The following is a 20,526-nucleotide window of genomic DNA, read 5'->3' as shown; positions in this document are numbered from 1 at the left end:
ACACAAACCCTTTACTGCGGATGTACATCCATACACCACATCACACACTCACACACTGCCCACCACACACGTACAAACACACGAAAACACACACACCCATATACAACAGAAACAAGCACGCTGCCCGCCACACATAAACACACGCAGAACACACCACACACACACACACGCCACCACACCCTGCAGGGCTTCCCTCACAGCTCAGGCGGTACAGAATCTGCCTGCAGTGAGGGGACCTGTTCGATCGTTTGATCCCTGTGTCGGGAAGACCCCCTGGAGAAGGAAATGGCAGTCCACTCCAGCACTCTTGCCTGGAGAATCCCATGCATACAGGAGCCTGGCGGGCTGCAGCCCATGAGGTCACAAGAGTCGGACACGACCTGGTGACATAACCGCCACCACCGCCACCACATACATAGACATATTACACACGTGCACACACACGCCACACACACACGTACACATACCCCGTATGAATATGCATATGCCCTGTACACATACACACATGCCACATACACACATCACACCCTACCACACAATTACACACACAGACCATCAGTCAGTGAGTTCAGTTGCTCAGCTGTGCACCACATACCCTCTCTGCAATGCCGTGGACTGCAGCACACCAGGCTTCCTTGTCCATCACCAAATCCCGGAGCTTGCTCAAATTGATGTCCATCGCGTCAGTGATGCCATCCAACCATCTCATCCCCTGTCGTCCCCTTCTCCTCCTGCCTTCAATCTTTCCCAGCATCAGGGTCTTTTCCAATGAGCCAGTTCTTCTCACCAGGTGGCCAAAGTATTGGAGTATCAGCTTTAGCATCAATCCTTCCAGTGGATATTCAGGACTGATTTCCTTCAGGATTCACTGGTTTGACCTCCTTGCAGTCCAAGGGACTCTCAAGAGTCCAACACCACAGTTTAAAAGCATCACTTGTTCAGCACTCAGCCTCCTCTACAGGCCAACTCTCACATCCATAGATGACTACTGGAAAAACCATAGCTTTGACTACATAGACATTTGTCAGCAAAGTAATGTCTCTACTTTTTAATATGCTGTCTAGGTTGGTCATAGCTTTTCTTCCAAGGAGCAAGCATCTTTTAATTTCATGGCTGCAGTCACCATCTGCAGTGATTTTGGAGCCCCCCCAAATTAAATCTCTGTTTCCATTATTTCCCCATCTATCTGTAATGAAGTGATGGGACAGGATGCCATGATCTTAATTTTCTGAATGTTGAGTTCTAAGCCAGCTTTCTCACTCTCTCTCCTCTTTCACTTTCATCAAGAGTGTCTTTAATTCTTCTTCACTTTCTGTCATCTGGGTGGTGTCACCTGCCTATCATAGGTTATTGATATTTCTCCCGGCAATCTTGATTCCAGCTTGTGCTTCACCCAGCCGAGCATTTCACTTGATGTACTCTGTATATAAGTTGCATAAGCAGTGTAATAACATACAGCCTTGACATACTCCTTCGCCAATTTGGAACCAGTCCATTGTTCCACGTCTGGTTCTAACTGTTGCTTCTTGACCTGCATACAGATTTCTCAGGAGACAGGTAAGGTGGTCTCGTATTCCCATCTCTTAAAGAATTTCCCACGGTTTGTTGTGATCCACGCAGTCAAAGACTTTGGCATAGACAATAGAGCATCAGTAGATGTTTTTCTGAAATCCTCTTGCTTTTTCTATGATCTGACGGATGTTGGCAATTTGATCTCTGGTTCCTCTGCCTTTTCTAAATCCAGTTTGAATATCTGGAAGTTCTCAGTTCACGTACTGTTGAAGCTGAGCTTGGAGAATTTTCAGCATTATTTTGCAAGCATGTGAGATGAATGCAATTGTGCAGTAGTTTGAACATTCCTTGGCATTGCCTTTCTTTGGGATTGGAATGAAAACTGACCTTTTCCAGGCTGCGGTCACTGTAGAGTTTTCCAAATTTGCTGGCATATTGAGTGCAGCTCTTTCACAGCATCATCTTTTAGAATCTGAAACAGCTCGACTGGAATTCCATCACCTCCACTAGCTTTGTTCGTAGTGATGCTTCCTAAGGCCCCCTTGACTTCTCATTCCAGAATGTCTGGCTCCAGGTGAGTGATCACACCATCGAGGTTTTCTGGGTCCTGAAGATCTTTTTTGTATAGCCCTTCTGTGTATTCTTGTCACCTCTTCCTAATATCTTCTGCTTCTACACATACCATACCACACACATATACACATGCACACCACGCCACACAGATATACACGTGCCATGAACACATGGGCACATACCACACACACAGCACTTCCCCTCACACACACAGATACACACACCATGCTATGCCATACACACACACACCACATACACATGCCCACCTCATCACTCATATCACATACCACATCACACACATAAACCATTGCACACCACACTACACCCACACCCAAACATGAATACACACATTACACCATACATACCACTCGTCTGTACACACACCACGGAAGTCTGCACACACACACACATCCCACATCCTGCTACACACAGACAGTGAAACCAATCTTGTGCCAGCCAGCAAGAGTGATCTCATTAGTAGACAGCCTCCCTCTAGCTGAAATGCTCTATACGTACAAGTCTCAGAGATACTTGGACATGTGATCAACCCCCGGTAACATCTGAAGAGTGAGTGGCCTGCAGGGGAGAAACGGGAACCAGGGACGAGACAGGCCATGGTCCGCCCCCTCCACCGGTCCCAGGAGTCAGAGAACGTAGAACATTTAGAGGAACGTGTCTGGAGAGCGGCTTGTGGGATCTAAGGGTGGAACTTTCGGGAGGCCTTTTCTAGTTCTGGTCCCAAGATTCCAGTCTGCGGGACTCAGTTTCCCCACTGCTGCTGAGCCAGTTTGAAACGATGCAGCAAAATCTTGTTACACGCATATTTGGGGTTCAAGGCGCTTCCCCGAATTCGCTAGTTCAATAAACGTGCACATTATGACTCGTCTAGATGGCAGCTATCCCCCCACAACTCAATACTGTCATTTTGGTGAAACATTCTGGTGCTTTTGAGAGCTAGGCTAAGACCCATTTATTTCAATTCTACATTGAGGAGCACAATCTAAATTTTATTTGTGATGCCGAAACCAAGTGTCTGAAGGGAAAGCGGACTGCCAAGTGGGAGAGCACCTTTCTCAGCCAAGACCCTCCCCTGGGCTGAGCGCATCTTTTTCTCAGTGCCCCTGCAGGGCCAGGTGAGTTTACTAAACAGATAGTAAGCGAGTCCTAGGGCTAGAAGGGCGCTCCTGGTCACTCAGGGCAGAGAGAGGATGGGAAAACACGCACAGCCCAGCAGGATCGCGACGGCCCAGGCTGGTGTGGGCCTGCGTCATCCCTTAGTCTGGCCCAGCTCTGCGAGCGTCACGCACTGTCACCACAGACTGAGAGAACGGACTGATGGTTCCAGGGCGGGAAGGACGGGGGAGGCGGTAGTTGAGGAGTTCGGATATGTAGGCACTGCTGTATTTAAAATGGGTAACCAACAAGGACCTATCATTCAGCACACGGAACTCTGCTCAATGTTATGCGGTAGCCTGAATGGGAGAAGAGTGTGGGGGAGAACGGATACATGTACATGAATGGCTGAGTCCCTTCACTGTTCACCTGAAACTGTCACAACATTGTTAATCGACTATACCCCAATACAAAGCAAAAACTTAAAAACAATCATTGACTGTTAGATGTGGGTGCAGGTCGACCCCGGGCAGTGTGGGCCCAGCCCCACCAGCACGGCTCCTGGGACCACTCCACTCATCCTCAAGGTCTTGTCCTGACTGTGCGGGCTAGACCGGGCTTACTGTCACATCCTCAGGCTGCTCGCGATTCTTTTTCTTCCTAACATTTATCCAAGCTGCAAATAAGTCATTATTTATGTGACAATTGATTCATCTTGACACCTTGCCAACTGTAGGTTTCATGAGGGTGGCGATCATGCCTGGTTTGCCTCCAGCTGTCACCCCAGAGGTGAATTCCAGTCTTGGCATGTCACGGGTTTTCAATAAGCAGTTGATGGACAAAGGCACAAAAGTGCTATGAAAAGAACGGGTGTTGGTTTCGGATAAACCTGTCACTCATTTAGGGTGACATTTAGAAAATAGCTCAGCCTCTTTGGACCTCAGTTTTCTCTCCCTGGAAAGTGGGTATGTTGCAGGAAGGGGGACCCCCTTCCAGGGCCCGAAAGTGGGCTCTTGCCTAACACTCAGAAATGAATTGTCGGAGGAGACACACGTGCTGACAAAGCAAGAGAGTTTATTGGGAAAGGGCACCCGGGTGGAGAGCAGGAGGGGAAGGGAACCAGGAGAACAGCTCTGTCACGTGGCTCGCAGTCTTGGGTTTTATGGTGATGGGGTTAGTTTCCGGGTTGTCCTTAGCCAATCATTCTGACTCAGAGTCCTTTCTGGTGGTGCAAGCCTTGTTCAGCCAAGATGGACACCAGCAGGAAGGATTCTGGGAGGTGGCTGGACACACAGTATTAGACCTTTCCTGAACTCCCCTGGTGGGTGGTGGCTTATTAGTTCCCTTATCAGGACCTCCTGTCGTAAAACAACTCATGCAAACGGTTACTATGGTGCCTGGCCAGGATGGGTGGTTTCAGTCAGCGTGCTTCCCCTGAGAGCTTAGTAAGATCTATATCGTAGCCACATTGAAAGATCTATATACCCAGCATGTAGCAACCACTGGATAAATGTTAATCCCTTCATCCTTCTATTTTAAAGCTGAAAATACAGAACAATCCTCTTTTTTCATGATCCCATTTCAATAAAGAGCAGCTCACTGTTCAATCTGCCTGCTTCTCTTCGAGGTCTTATCAAACCATCTGGGCCTGGTCCCTCCCTCACCCTTCCCTGAGGCTGCTTTCCAACTTGCCTGTGATCTCCACTCACCTCCTCCTGGCCTTTGCTGAGCAGTAAAATGTTAGTAAATGATGGATCAAAAATAGTTTGGGAGGAGACATCTCAGTAGTAATGACTCTGCCCAAAAGACCTCTTTCAGGCCCCAAGTCCTCGCCTATCACAACTGCCTCCTGGCTCCTTGAACACCACTCCCTGTGTCTGTTGCTGCCCCCTGGGTCCCCCCTGTGGTGGCCGACTCCTCCCCATTCCCTCTCTCACTAGGTTTTCCCCTCCCCTCTCCTCTCCTCTCCTTGCTCTGACTCTCCCTGGGTAAAACACCTCCTCCCACAGGCCTTGGGTTGCATGATGGTGCCTTTGCCTTCCACATCTGTGGCCCCAGCCTGGATCTCCCTCTTGAGCATCGGAACCATCTAAGCGAGTATTCAGCACCGAGTTCCAATAGACACCTTGAGAGGATACCGTCCGAACTCAGCTTTGCACGGTCCTTCGCCAGAGCTCTCGTGCCTCCTGTGTCCCCTCGGGGCTCTTGGTTTCCTCACTCTCTCAGGAGCCTGAACTGGGCAATGCAGTGCCCGGGCCCCCTCCATCTTTCCTCATGACAGTATCACTTTCAGAGAACATTTCTTAAAGCAGAAGTCAGGCTTCATGTGCCTCGCCTCACCCAGGCGTCTTCAGTCCCTTCCTCAGCAGCGTCTCTCCCCTCCCGCGTGGTGTCTGGCACTAATCAGCGTCCTTCCTTCCCTCACGCACTTTACGCGGCCCAGACCCAGCCTGACATCTTGTGCAGAAGCTCTACTTCCCTGGGGTCCTCTCTCACCACTGGGGAGGGCGGGGAAGCCCAGAAGCAGGAGCAGCTCCCTCTCAGCCCCCGGCCTGCTGGCGGCCCCTAGACAAGCCCCATGCTCTCCCACCTCTGTTACTGCCTTATCAGCCTCTACCTCTGAAAAGCCCTTCTTGAGTCTGACATGACTGAGCGACTGAAATGAAATGAATGAATGAACCTCAAAGAAACGAAGATCATTCAGAAAACGAAGATCATGGCATCCGGTCCCATCACTTCATGGGAAATAGATGGGGAAACAGTGGAAACCCTGTCAGACTTTATTTTTGGGGGCTCCAAAATCACTGCAGATGGTGACTGCAGCCATGAAATTAAAAGACGCTTACTCCTTGGAAGAAAAGTTATGACCAACCTAGATAGCATATTCGAAAGCAGAGACATTACTTTGCCGACTAAGGTCCGTCTAGTCAAGGCTATGGTTTTTCCAGTAGTCATGTATGGATGTGAGAGTTGGACTGTGAATAAGGCTGAGCGCTGAAGAATTGATGCTTTTGAACTGTGGTGTTGGAGAAGACTCTTGAGAATCCCTTGGACTGCAAGGAGGTCCAACCAGTCCATTCTGAAGGATATCAACCCTGGGATTTCTTTGGAGGGAATGATGCTGAAGCTGAAACTTCAGTACTTTGGCCACCTCATGCGAAGAGTGGACTCATTGGAAAAGACTCTGATGCTGGGAAGGATTGGGGGCAGGAGGAGAAGGGGACGACAGAGGATGAGATGGCTGGATGGCATCACTGACTCGATGGACGTGAGTCTGAGTGAACTCCGGGAGTTGGCGATGGACAGGGAGGGCTGGTGTGCTGCGATTCATGGGGTCGCAAAGAGTTGGACACGACTGAGCGACTGAACTGAAATGAACCTCAAAGAACCAACTTATTTATCCTTCAAGATGTGACTCAAATGACAGAGAGAACTTTGAAAGCTTCTCCAGCTCTAACAGACTAAACTGTCTCAGAATCTAAAAGCTCTTGTGAGCACCTTCCCATCTCCCTACTGTTGGTGTCTAGTGGTGTCCCCAGATAAATCACTGTTCTCTAGAATGTGCTTTGCTGGGTTGTGTGTGTCTCCATCAGAGGCCTCTCCATGGAGTGGGTACCCAATGGCTATTTGGACAACCACTGAGCCACTCAAGGCCATGGGGTCAGGTGACCCCCAGGCTACCTGAACAGGGCTTTCCGCTTCCTGCTGGGCCCATGAGCCCACATGTTCTTGGGGCCTCTCAGAATCACACCCCAAGGGGGCTCAGTCTCAAGGCTTGGGTGGCTGACCTCAGGCCATCACACGCAGGGGCAGAGACGCATCACAACCCACATGGGCTTCTCCCGTGTCCCATAACAGCAGCCCCAGGCCGAGCAAACTTCAGTAAATGTGTAACTTGACTGTGCACCGGTTCACTCTAAGCAGCAACAGTGCATCGATCCCCCTGGATTCCTGGAAGGAGGCCCATCCTGAGAGTCGCCTGGCCTGGCATTTGTCCCTCTAGTTGGGAGGCTGCTGAGGCCCCCACCCCCACGGCCTGGCCAAGTCATGTAAACACCCTCCCCCCCGGCCTGAGCACAGGCTGGTCTGGGAACCGCTCCATCCCCACCCCTCAGTCATAAATAGGGCCTCGGTGGCCCAGCCAGAGGAAGAGGCCACCCTGTCTTGAGGACAAGAGCGGAAGGTGAGTGGGGGCCCTCTCCACACACACCCCTCCCCAGCTCTCTTCACACAGCTGCCTTGTTTGCTGGTAGGAGAAATCTGGGTGCTCTGGTGGACAGGTATGGGGGAGAGCTGCTGGAAGCCTGTGGCTAAACTGCACCCAGGAACCAGGGGACAGCGCTGACCCGGGCTACAGGTGGCATTACCAGACTCGGAGGGTGCCTCTCCCCGAGGCACAGGCTGGCCCTCCCCTGAGCGCATCATGGGTCTCACCAGAGGAACTGCTCCTTTCAGCAGCAGGCAGGCTGGCGGGGTCCTCTGCTCCCTCTGAGCAGGGCTTGGTCCTAGGGGGCTGGCGCAGAAGGAGTCCCCTGGGTCCTCCTCCAGCCCGAGGACGAGCAAGGCTTGTGCAGGCAGTGGAGCTGGGGAGAAGGGCAGGCTCAGTGAGCCTGGGGCTGCGCCCCCACAGGGCTCAGGGGAGCAGGGGTCTACTTCCCTGCCACTCTTTGGAGGCAGTGCCGGCTCTGGTCCTGGGCTCAAGGCCCGGGTCTGAGCAGTCAGGCTCGTCACTCTGCGTCCTGAGCCTCGGTTTGCTTGTCTATAAAATGGAACCAGCGGCAACACCTGGTCTCCCTTTCTCGGGAACTATGCTAGAAATTAAGAGTGCTAATGCCTGACAGTGCTTTCTAAACTTGAGAATAAACTAACAAGACACAGTCTTGTTCCAAAGCAGTATAGATCAGTGCCTAAGTGTATGGAGTATGGAGTCAGGGGCTCTGGGCTCGAACACTAGATCTGTCTCTTACCAGCTGTGGGAACTTGAGCAAGTCTCCAAACCTGTCTCTTCATCTGCAGAACAGCATCCTTTAGCCACCACTTGTTGTATTTTCGGGAATGTGGGACACATCAGTAAGCAAAACAGCAAGAACCTCAGTCCTACAGGATTTGCATCCGTGTGGGAGGAGATGGCGATACACGCTGAACATAAGACACACATGAGTGACGCAGTGATCAGAGCTGCAGGGGACTAGCGCCACGGGCGGAGGAGGCACTGGCGCCGCTCCAGGGCTCTTGCCTGGAGCATCCCAGGGACGGGGAGCCTGGTGGGCTGCTGTCTATGGGGTCGCACAGAGTCGGACACGACTGAGCGATTTCTTTCACTTTTCACTTTCCTGCATTGGAGAAGGAAATGGCACCCACTCCAGGGCTCTTGCCTGGAGCATCCCAGGGACGGCGGAGCCTGGTGGGCTGCTGTCTGTGGGGTCGCGCAGAGTCGGACACGACTGAAGCGACTTAGCAGCAGCAGCACCACAGGGTGAGGAGAGGAGGGCAGGGGGAGTGAGTTCAGAGTGCCAGGCGTGGAGGGCCAGTCGAAGGGTGAAATTGGTGGTGGGGAGGCCCAGACAAGAAGGTAGGCTGCTGTGAGGATTCAGACTTGGCCCCTGAAGTCACTGAAGCTGTGAGCAGCCTTGCACTTGTGTTTGCTACCATCCTCATCAGCCTTGAGCACAAGCCCTGAGATGTAGGAAGCCGTGCAGGAGAGGCTGGTCAAGGGGGAGGCCAGGTGTAGGCAGGTGGAAGAGAAAACCCAAGGCACCGCTGTCAGGCTGGGAAGCTGTGCGCTGACTTGGCACCCAGGCCAGTGAGACAGACCACAACCGAGAGCAAACAACAGCCTGTGTTCTACCTGGTAAATCACCTGAAACGGGGCCTGTGCCTGAAGGAAGCTGGGAGGCGGCTGCAATCACCTGCACGGCCCCAGCCCAGGACCCTTAGGCCTGTTCCTGAAGGATTCTCCACACTCAGGCCCCGCCAGTTTCCCCTGGAGAGGTGTCAATGGGCAACTTAGGCCTGCCTGACAGGAAGGCCTATACAGAGAGAAGTTTCTGTCCTGTTTTTCCGTGTTGTGTAACTCCTTGTGGGAACAGTGGGTGGAGTCAAACAGCTTGGAAGGAGAGTAGGTGGGAGTTAAGGTCAGAGGTCAGAGTTCCCTTGGCAATTTGACACTTAGAGCAGAGAGGGTGCGCAGCGCATGTCAGCCCTCACCCAGCGGCTGCCGTCGCCGCACCTGCCCAGGCACGCGTGGGTGTGCAGGAACCAGCTAGGCTTTGAGGCGACCTGGAGTTGGTGGTGATGGACCATAGCTCCAAGGAGGCCCAGGCCAGCTCTGGGAGGGCAGGGGAGAGTGAGTGGGGAATGGGAAGGCTGGGCGGCTACCTGGTAGTACAGCACTCGCCTTCCCTCAAAATGAAGGCGGTGTCATATAGAAGCCGCTAGAGCGGAATGAACCCATAAAGGAATATTCATTCTCTCAGTGAGACCCATCGCGGAAAAAGCCAGCAGAGCCGACCCAGGAGCCTTTTCTCCCAGGAGCTCAGCCCACGCCCATTCTCTTGGCTAGAAGTGAGGCTGAGGCAGAGGTGCTGAGCACTGTCCCACCTCACCTGCCCCAGGTGAGGCAGGGAGAGCTTCTACACTGTGGAGGCACGTCTGCGCCTCCTGGGAGAACTGGGCACAGACCGGTGAAATCTGGCTGCTGATGAATGGGCTCGGGCACAGACGACTCGGAGCCCCTCGGGGATCTACTCTGCAGGGCGGGTGCGCGCTAGGGAGGGGGTTGAGACAGGCAGGGATGTCTGGGCTTCCCCAGGTTGAGTCTATGGTGCTTAATTCCAGCTGCAGGTTAGGACTACCAGGAGACTAAAAACCCTTTCTCAGACCCTTCCCAGGGTCACTTAATTAGCATCTCTGGAAGTGAGACTCAGATTGCAATAGTTTCTCAGGCTTTCTGGGTGAGTCCTGTGAGCACTGGGGTGGAGGATAGCCTGCGAGAGTAAACTAGGTTGGAATCGGATCTCTGTTACATCCTTGCTGTAACATGAGCTTGGGGATGTTTCTCCGTATCCCAGAACTCCCCTTTCTGTGTCTGCAAAGAAGTGGAACAATCTTGGCTCACGTGACACGTTAGATTGGATAATCTATGGGAAAGAGCCAAACAAATACGAGATCTCCATTCTAAATTACACAACTTGGCTGGGGAAATAAGGGAACATTTCCCACACAGCTGGATTATTTTCTTGTCAGGCTAATTTGTAACACAGGAGAAGCCTCTGTGTGAGTTGGTCTTGTATTCCAAAATGGTTTACCACCTACCCTAGGGCTTGGAGCCCCACAAAGACCCTTGCTGCCTCACATTTTGTTCTTTGGGGAAAATTTATAGCCTTGAACAGGTGGGCATATTGGTGTTATGGGCTGCCACCGCGGAGCCACAGACTGGAGTCTTACACGGAAGAAATCTGTATTCTCTTGATTCTGGAGGCCGGGAGTTGACAGGGTTGGTTTCTTCCGAGGCTTCTTTCCTGGGCTTGCAGGTGGTCTCCTGGCCGTCTGCCCCTAATGTTTTCATGCGGTTCTCCCTGTGTCCTGATCTCTTATAGGGACACCGGTCAGACCAGATTAATGCCCACCCTAAAGGCCTCATTAAACCTAAATTACCTCTTTAAAGACTGTCTCCAAATACAGTCGCATTTTGAGGCACTAGGGGTCAGGACTTTGTTAACAAAAATAATCAATAAATTATCTATAATAAGAATACACAACTGTTCTATTTGAGCCAAACTGAGGCCTATCGCAGAGAGACACAGATTCAGGAAGCGCTTGAGTTGTGTTCTACCAGACGGAACACAGAGGAGGCTTATGGAGGCAGGAACTGCAAAATTACGCACGTTGCTTGTCAAGAATTAGGACTGGAACTGGCAAGTAAGGGTATTTGTTCAGCAAGGATTGTTTGGGATTCAAAATGGTTGCATAGTTACAAGGGGAGACCTTGAGACCAGAAGGTTGCAGCTGGCAGCTACGGCTATGGTCTGTTATCGTTCAGAAAACTCAAGTTCTCAGTGATATATGAACATGTCTGAGACAACATCCACAATGGCCACCAGCTCCATTTTGGATAAACCAGAATGACTTCTCCATACTTCAGTATGTAAAAATTTCTTCCATCAACTTTGACATATGAATTTTTAAATTTTTGCATAACAACTATCATGATACTTTTTTCACTCAAAGTATTCCTTTAAAAATAAATTAAGATGCTTCCATATTATTCTTTTGTTAAACATGTAATTATTGACTGAAGCATCATACCACTAATTAACAAAGGTAAAAATGTATCAGCCGCTTACATATTCTTGACAAAATACACCTGCAGTACTTTGTGAAAACATGTGTTTACATTAAAAATAACCCCATTTCGTATTTTTCTTTAAAATCCACTAATGTCTTAATATTCAGACATGCTTACCACTTTAAAATTTAAACAAAACAAAACCCAAACCCACCCCTGAAATAAAGCCCCACAAAAGCACAGCTCAGCCCACGCTAGCGTGCTTGCAGCTGGAGCGCCTCTGTAGCTGGCCAGCTCAGCCCACGCTAGCGTGCTTGCAGCTGGAGTGCCTCTGTAGCTGGCTTTCAGAGAGCGTTGAGCCACCCCTTCTCCTTGAAATGTATGAGACAGGGATAGGTGTCCCATGTGCTGACTGGCTGCAGGGAATATTGCTGGAAGACACGTAATAATCCCCTTTAACTCTTCACAAAATATTTCAGGATAGCAGAAGCAAGTGCCCGGTCAGAGATGGCTCCCGCTGGCCTGAGCCTAGGAGCCGCCGTCCTTTGCCTCTTGGCCTGGGCTGGCCTGGCTGCTGGCGACCGGGTGTACGTACACCCCTTCCACCTCCTCGTCCACAGCAAGAGCAACTGTGACCAGCTGGAGAAGCCCGATGTGGAGACACCTGCAGACCCGACTTTCACACCTGTGCCCATTCAGGCCAAGTCATCCCCAGTGGATGAAGAGGCCCTGTGGGAACAGCTGGTTCGAGCCACTGAGAAGCTAGAGGCTGAAGACCGGCTGCGGGCCTCCGAGGTGGGGCTGCTGCTCAACTTCATGGGCTTCCACGTGTACAAGACACTGAGCGAGACATGGAGCGTGGCCAGTGGGCTTGTGTTCTCCCCAGTGGCCCTCTTCAGCACCCTGACCTCTTTCTACATGGGGGCCTTAGACCCCACGGCCAGCAGACTACAGGCATTCCTGGGTGTCCCTGGGGAGGGTCAGGGCTGCACCTCCCGGCTGGACGGCCGCAAGGTCCTGTCCTCCCTGCAGACCATCCAGGGCCTTCTGGTCGCCCCGGGTGGGGCCGGCAGTCAGGCCAGGCTGCTCCTGTCCACGGTGGTTGGCCTGTTCACAGCCCCTGGCGTGCACCTGAAGCAGCCCTTTGTGCAGGGCCTCTCTTCCTTCGCCCCCATCACTCTCCCACGCTCACTAGACTTGTCCACGGACCCAAATCTCGCTGCTGAGAAGATCAACAGGTTCATGCAGGCAGCGACGGGGTGGAATATGGGCAGGCCCCTGGCAGCGGCCAGCCCAGACAGCACCCTGCTCTTCAACGCCTACGTCCACTTCCAAGGTAAGGCCAGCCCTCGGCGGGGCTCTGCCCCTGGCCAGCGCAGGAGGGTGGCAGTCCTCTTTCTGTGTGAACTTACTGTCCAGCATCTCAGTTCCGCTAAGCAGGGCCACGCCTAGAGATGGGCACGGGGGCAGATAAGCAAGTACCAAGTGGCTGCCCCACGGAGCTCCTTGGATGAGCATTATCTGAGCACTGGCCTCCCCATCTGCCACCCTACTCTGTGCCCCTGCCATGCTGAACCCTTTTACTTGCGTCATCGGACCCCCTAGAGATGCGGTGAACAGGTATGACTGCCTTTGTTTATCAGTGACGAAGAAGACTCAGACAGACAAAGTGACCGCTCCTGATGCCACACCCACAGGCATGGGCCTAGTTTCTAAACACATAGCTCGTGGCCCAGCTCCACACACAGAAGGGCTGGGCTCCTGTCTGTTGAGGTCAAGGGATCTTGTCCTTGAGAAGTTCACTGTCCCATGCAAAAATATCCAGTTTGTTTGCTGGGATCATTTTCATATTGGGAGAAGGTTATTACCAAAATAATGCGTCACACACAAGATGTTCATTCATTCGGAAATGATGATTGGGGAAGTATTACTTGCAAGAGTCTGAGCTGGTATTTCAGAGGGGAGAACAGGGAGACAGCACAAGCCCCGACTCAGCTTGCTGACTGTGGTTAACCAGAAGGCTGGATCCCACAGGCCAATGCCTCAGCCCCAGAGCTGAAGGCAAGGTGCTTTGTGCAGGTGCCCGGGGCTCAGGGTGCTCGGGGAAGGCTGTCGCCTGGGAGAGGACAGAAGGAAGGCTGGGAAATGGTGCAAGACTGCAAAGGTCAGGGCGAGGAACCAGAACAGGGGCGATTTTGTTTGGCCTGAGCTCAGAGGAAGAGAATGGGATCAGTGTTAGGCAAGGCCAGAGAGATGGGTCAAGGCCAGATTTTGAGACTTTGAATGTGCTAATGGGAGGTTGGAGTTGTGGGTGGCTGGGAGCTGGGCGCCAGGCATTCTGCTCAGAGGTCCCTGGCCTGTGCTATGGGGACTGGAGGCAGGGAGAGTGGTTGGAAGGTTATGCAATTGCTCAGCAAACGGTTCCAGGAACAAGACTCTGAAGCTCTGTGAATGGATGAGTGGCCAGGGAAGCTGTGTGTGAGGTCCCATCAATATATGCAACAAATAGGACTGAGAGACAAGGACGGCGGTGGCCGGAGGCAGAACTGTGGGGACGGAGGAAGGTTGACCAAAACACAGTTGTTTTCTTACTCTGACAATAATCTGGAAGTCTGAAAAGCTGCCGAGAAGAGGCAGCAGGCTGCCCCCGGGGGCAGGAGGAAGGTGACAGCCAAGGATCGTACAGACCCCGGCACTGACAGGTCTTGGGAGCAGCGTCCAGTCAGGGACCACATAGCTGAGGGTGGCTGCACCCCATGTAGGAGCGAGGGGGCCCCTGGGCTGAGCCAAGAGTCGCTAACAGGTGCCCAGCAGGAGAGCTCATTGAGAAAGGCCTGCTTCCCAAAAGGCAAAGTCAGAGAGAGCCACTGGCCCAGAAATGGGCCACACCTGTTGTCCTAACCTGGCGAGATGTTCTTAATCTCTGGATGAGGACAGGATGCTGTCCGATGAGATGAGCAGAGTAGGCGGCAGCTACCCTCGTTTCAGACTCCCATATCTTTTTGGAGGTAGTGTCCTTTTTCCCCCATAAACTAACTAACAAGCCTCCTCTCAGTCCTGTGGGCCAGCTTCTTGCGTGCAGCCCCCCTGCAAGCTGAACTTGCCTGAAGACACAGGGATCCCAGGCTAGAGGACAAGGCGGGGCTGGGGACCCTGCCACTCCTGTCTCACAACACCTGGGCGCCCTCCCCAGCTCCCTACTCCCGCTCCTCCGAGGACTCACAGCCCTGACTCATTCAGTCACGTCTGTTCAGACCTCCAAGTGCCAGACGTCCGGGGCCACTCCATGAGGGGCTCATCCTCAGCTTCACATTGTTCTCCCAGGAACAACCACAAAACTGGGCCTTTCAAGGGGCTAGGAAGACTGCGAGGGAGGGGTGTGCTGGTGTGCCCAGCTGCTGCTATGGACACAGCCCAAGTGTCAGTGCTTTCAACAGTTTGCTCAACAGCAGCCGAGTCAGCTGGCAGCTCAGCTCCTCAAGCCCAAGGCCACAGCGTACTGGCAGGGGTGCTAGCAGAGGGCTTGCCCGTCCCCTCTGGGCCCAGCACAAAGGTTTACACAGCTCACATCCACTGGTCATCCTGGGTCTCTAGCAGCAAGCGGTACCAAGAAACGTGAAGGAATTCTGCACAACGGCACAATGGTGGATACGTCATTGCGTGTTTGTCTAAACCTGTGAAATGTCCAAGAGTGAACGCTGATGTGAACCATGGACTCTGGGTGATGAGGATGTTCGTCAGTGTTAACAAACATACCATCTAATGGGGCTGGTGGTGGGGGAGGCTGTATGTTGCTGGGGAGTAGGGGGTACACGGGAAATATCTGCACTTTCCTCCTAATTTTGCTGTGAATCTAAAGCTTCTCTAAAAAACAGTGGTTTTGTTTTCTAAAGTGAGCAGGGCAGAGCCCAGGCTTGGGGCCAGGACAGCTCTGGGCCTGAGTTTACCTGGTCTGTGAATAGCGGGGTAGGATTTTCCTCTGTGGGCCTCAGGTTGGGGCCTGGTGTGTTCCACGTTTTCAACACTGGCCGCCGGAGGATTTTGCAGGAGGAAGGCTCTGCTGGGTGCCCTGGGGCTGGTGAAGCTGCGGGGCCAGGAAGGAGGCTTTGGTGGTGCTGGAGGCTTTAGAGGCATGCCTGCCCCTCTGCTCCACCGGAGCCCGTGCTCTCCCTTACTCTCCCCTTCCTGTCTCCTGCTGGGTCCCCAGGAAAGATGAAGGGGTTCTCCCTGCTGCCAGGGCTCACGGAGTTCTGGGTGGACAACACCACCTCAGTGTCAGTACCCATGCTCTCCAGCACCGGCACCTTCCACTACTGGAGAGACAGCCAGAACCAGCTCTCCATGACCCGCGTGCCCCTGAGTGCCAACGGCTACCTGCTGCTCATCCAGCCGCACCACACCCTCGACCTGCGAAAGGTGGAGGCCCTCATCTTCCAGCACAACTTCCTGACCCGAATGAAGAATCTCTCTCCTCGGTATGGCTCCAGGAAACTGCTTGGACCCTCCTGGGCTGCCCCCCAACCGCGGAGAATGGGGATCTGCGTGGGCTGTTCTGCCCAGGGAGTCGGGGGGGGGGGCATGGGTGGGCAAGCGCACGGTGTCGGCTGAGTCTTGGGGGCCCAGCAGGCAAGGGGGGATGGCGGGTGGGAAAGGTGAGTAGAGGCCTGGGCACCCCCACACAAGCACCCTCTCCAGGCACAGACTCAGCTGTTCTCATCTCTCTGGGCACAGAAGAGGCAGGGGAGGAGGCATCCCCTTCCCCGTGTGCTGACACTTAGCTGCAGGGTTGGGAGGCCCACATCCAACAGGCCCTCTGCTCTGAGACAGGCACTAAGGGGCACAGGGGGCCTCCTGTGGTCAACACTTTCTAAGTCATTTTAAAAAACTGTGAAAGACACGTAACATAAAATCGATCACCTGAGCAATTTTCAAGTGTTTATCAACATGACATCAATACCTTCACATTTTTGTGCTATACCATCCATCTTCAGAAACTTTTATTCTTCCCATTCCCAAACGGGAACTCTGTGCCCAGTGAACACTAACTCCTATTTCCCCTCCCCCAGCCCCTGGCCACCGCCCTTCTGCTCCCTGTCTCCGTGTGCCGACTCCTCTGTGTGCCTCCAGCAAGTGGCAGGCCATGTGGTACTGGGCCTCTCGTGTTGGCTTCTTTCTCTTAGCATTGCGTCCTCGAGGCTCATCCACACTGCATCATGCGTCAGCATTCCCTTCCTTTTAAGGCTCGACAGTATTCCATTGCATGCATCGCCACCTTCCGTGTGTCCGTCTGTCCACTGCGGGGACACTTGGGTCCCTTCTAGCTCTTGGCTCCTGTGAATAGACTGCTACAGACACGGCGTGCTGACAGCCATGTGCGGTCGCTGGAGACTTCGATGGGCTCTCAGGGACGCCCAAGGAGGCAGGGCTTCCGTGTGGAGGTGAACTGGCCTAAGTGACACGCCCACACAGAGGCTGACCTTGTGCCTGCCCCTCCCCTTTCCCTCCCGCGGGGAGCTCACCACTGCACCGGGAGGTAATGAGACATGACATTACTTTAGAGGACACCACTTGAGAATTATCCACTGAGTACGCTTTCAGTGCAGCCAACCGAAAGAAGGAACAGAAGGTAGAACTGACAGCTATTCACACCGGTCCCTCAGAGAGCCCACCGCTGAACTCAGCACCGCCCTTTCGCAGTTTCCAAGGACATGGGAGCTGCCAGTGCACTTACTGCGGAGCGTTTTCCCGAGAGACCCCAGCCGAGTGAGCGTGGCGATGCTTGCTCGTTCGGGAGCACACGCTTGCTCGTTCGGGAGCACACGCTTGCTCGTTCAGGAGCACGCGCTTCCGGGTCTTCTGTGAGCCCAGCGTGCCCAGGGCCTCATGCTGTGAGACACCCTTGGTAACCATGTGTCGTCTCCCCAGGGCCATCCACCTGACCGTGCCCCAGCTGACGCTGAAAGCATCCTATGACCTGCAGGACCTGCTTGCCCAGGCCAAGCTGCCTACCCTGCTGGGCGCCGAGGCAAACCTGGGCAAAATCAGCGATGCCAACCTTAGAGTTGGAAAGGTACTGGGCAGGTGGCATCCATGCCTGCCGTAGGCTGTGTGCTCGTGGAGTGGGAGGCACCCACGAGAGGGACACAGTGGAGGCTTCACCGAGGGGGTGGGGTGCGGGGCTGGGTAGAGGCAGTTGGGATGGAGAGGAGTGAGCAGGTGGCCAGGAGGCTGTTGGCCCAGGGTGGGGAAGTGGCCAGCGCTCTCTGGGTCTCCCCAAGGACAGCTGCAGAGCAGGGGACCCTCCCCTGCATGTGTTCGTGGCTCTGCACAGCCAGGCCTCGCCTTGGGTCCTCTCCAGATCCCACAGCAGGGTCAGGACTAGGGCCTGGAGAGCAGAGCCTTTAGGCTGGCCGCCGGCCCTGGCACTCCGCTCCTGGCTTCAGGGAAGCACACAGCAGTGGACGGACTGTCCCAGGAGCACAGGGGTGATGCAACCCCATAGCTGAGAAGTGCCTTAATGCTGGGAGGGCGAGACGTGGGGGTGGCTCACAGTCCTGGCCTCGGAGCTCTCTGTGGTGTTAGCAGAGAGGGGAAGCAAGCCCTGGCACACAAGGGGCCAGGGGCCAGACTCCACCTGCCCGGGACAGCAGGGCAGAGTGGAGACGGGCGGGTTTGAGGGACACTTTGGAGAGGAGCCGCCGTGTCCTGTGAGTTGGGTCAAGTGAGGGTGGGCAGGCTGGAGAATGGTCCCCCCTGGGGCCCAGGCCTTCAGGAGTGATGCCTAGGCTCACTGCTTTGCAGGTGCTGAACAGCGTTCTTTTTGAACTGAAAGCAGATGGAGAGCAGGCCCCCGAGTCCGTCCCACAGCCGGCCGGGCCAGAGGCCTTGGAGGTGACCTTGAACAGCCCGTTCCTGTTGGCTGTCCTGGAGAGAAGCTCGGCAGCCCTGCACTTCCTGGGCCGCGTGTCCCGCCCGCTGAGCGCCGAGTGAGGTCGCCACCCGTGTCGGTGCACGCCCTGCTCGCTTCCACGCGTCCACCCGGAGCTGAGAGCAGCCGCTCCTCAGGAAACGCACACTGTGTGCCGTGAGCAGCCTTCGGGTGGTGGTGGTGGACGCCGGGCCTCGAGCCCATGTTTTGCACGGGCCATTGCTTCTGATAGAGTTGGAACATGTCAGCTTGACTGTGAAACCAAAAATGGTTTCCTTTTTCACTGAGAACAAAATTGGGCATTAAAATTAAAACACCCCTTTCTCATTGCCGCAGGCTTACCTTTGGCTTATTGACGGTGACGATGACCTGCAAGTGGTCCCCCAATGCCTTCCTTTCTCTGGGTTTCTGTTTTCCCTTCCCCTGATACTTGCGGTTTCTGAAAAGCACATTATGAAAAAAACACAAGTGTCTGAATGTATGTTAATCCGTAATCCCTGGCTGATTATCCCTGTGTTACTAATAAATGTCTTGCAACAATAAAAAGAAAAATTCTTTCACTTGGCAGCAGCAGGACAAATATGTGTGAGGTAGTAGCAGGCTGTAGTGTAGCAACATAAGGGCTTTTTAGGGCCTGGGGCCCTGTTTGCATGGGGCTTTCATGAAGGCACAGGTTGTCCTCAGCCTTGTCTGGAGAAGTTCTTGGCGGTGGTGAGCAGCTGCACAGACCTCGCTTGGCAAAACTGGGCAGGGGACAGCTGTCACTCGTCCTCCTGGACCCCCCTGGAGTGCTGTTCACCCTGTGCCTGGAATCGGAAGATGGAGAAAGAAATCTTCACCCATGAGCATGGGCGCATGTCCCCCTCAGCGGGGTCCCCACCTTCTAAATCCTGGGAAGGAGGGGGGCCCGTGCTGTTTCCCCCTAACTGTGAAATGGACAGAAAGCACACTCTCTCCCTCGCGTCCATGAATACTCAGAGGACCAAGTAGGCTTGCAGTGCAGCCACTATCACAGGGGTCAAGGAGCAGGGTGGGGGACAGGGGAGCTGGGAGGCTGCAGGGTGGAAACGGGTGGTGTCTGCGGTCTGCTTGTAGGAGGTGCCCAGTCTGCCCCGGCTGGGCCATGGCAGCTATTCCAAGGGTCTGGCTCACCCAGAGGGAGCTGTGAGGATGGAGGCAGGGTCTGTACCTGGTCCAAGGCCAGCACAGGCCAGCATCTCAGGCTCTCCCCCCACACACCCAAGTGCCCCTTCTGCAGCTGAAAACCCTCTGCCTAGTTTCGACATCAGGGGAGATGGCTGTCCTTCCCAGCTCTGTGGGCCTCAGAGGCTTCTAGTCTGCTGCGCCGGGCACACGAGGCAGCATGCGATTGCTTAGGAGCAGGGGTTCCAGAGACAGCGGCTGGCAGGAGTCCAGATACTAACCCAGAGCCACTTATTTCGGCTCTCTGGGCCTCCCCATCCTTATTTGTAAAATGGGAAACGCTTGGGTGAATAAATGAATAATAATCACCTTAGTCCATACAGAGTTCATGACCTCCACCCTGTCTAGAAGCCCTGTTCCACAGAACTACAGCAGGGATTGGGGCACCTACCTGTGGGCAGCTGTAGCAAGCTGAATAATGGCACCCAGAGCCAGCCAGGTCCCAGTCCCTAGCATCCATGAGCATGAGCTTAGATGGCAAAGGGGGCTCTGCAGACATGATTAAAGGTCTTGAGATGAGGTAACCCAGGATTGCTGGTGAGCTCTCAGTGCGGTCACAGCCATCACTGTCAGAGGGAGGAACAGAGAGACTGGAAGAGGAGAAAGCATACGTGACTCGGGGCCACAGTGCAAGTTGGGAGCACAGCCCCAAGAAGCTTGAAAGGCAAGGACAGGACCCTCCCATAGAGCCTCGTGGGAGCACTGCCCTGGGAGCCTGTGAGAGGCAGGCCCTCAGGCCCCACCCAGACCTCCTGGGTCACGATGCGCACCCTTAGGGGAGGCCCAGGGGTCACACCAGAGTTTAGGGGGCACTACTCTAAGAAATGCTCAAAGGCTCCCCTCCAAACCCAGGCCCCTAAAGGGAACGTGGCCACAGCCGGTCAGGGCTCACCTCTCCTCCAAACACAGG

At 53.9% G+C, this 20,526-nt stretch overlaps 1 protein-coding gene across 1 annotated transcript; it reads left to right on the top strand.

The window, feature by feature from the left end:
* AGT (angiotensinogen) lies at positions 7,275–18,973 on the top strand. The gene is made up of 5 exons (XM_005699373.3): positions 7,275–7,381; positions 11,965–12,821; positions 15,693–15,960; positions 17,411–17,555; positions 18,287–18,973. The coding sequence occupies exons 2-5, from the start codon at positions 11,993–11,995 to the stop codon at positions 18,473–18,475; spliced, it is 1,431 nt and encodes a 476-aa protein (XP_005699430.1). The 5' UTR covers positions 7,275–7,381; positions 11,965–11,992; the 3' UTR covers positions 18,476–18,973.

Source organism: Capra hircus, chromosome 28 (genome assembly GCF_001704415.2).
Source record: "Capra hircus breed San Clemente chromosome 28, ASM170441v1, whole genome shotgun sequence".
In the NCBI taxonomy this organism is placed as follows: Eukaryota; Metazoa; Chordata; class Mammalia; order Artiodactyla; family Bovidae; genus Capra; species Capra hircus.
The sequence above is the reverse complement of the archived record's forward strand: the minus strand, read 5'-3'. Positions and strand labels throughout refer to the sequence as shown.

Excerpts from the sequence above, each read along its gene's own strand:
- AGT (XM_005699373.3), top strand. The coding sequence starts at position 11,993 with ATGGCTCCCGCTGGCCTGAGCCTAGGAGCCGCCGTCCTTTGCCTCTTG. Across the intron at positions 12,822-15,692 it reads CGCCTACGTCCACTTCCAAG|GAAAGATGAAGGGGTTCTCC; the intron begins GTAAGGCCAGCC and ends CTGGGTCCCCAG. Across the intron at positions 15,961-17,410 it reads ATGAAGAATCTCTCTCCTCG|GGCCATCCACCTGACCGTGC; the intron begins GTATGGCTCCAG and ends TCGTCTCCCCAG.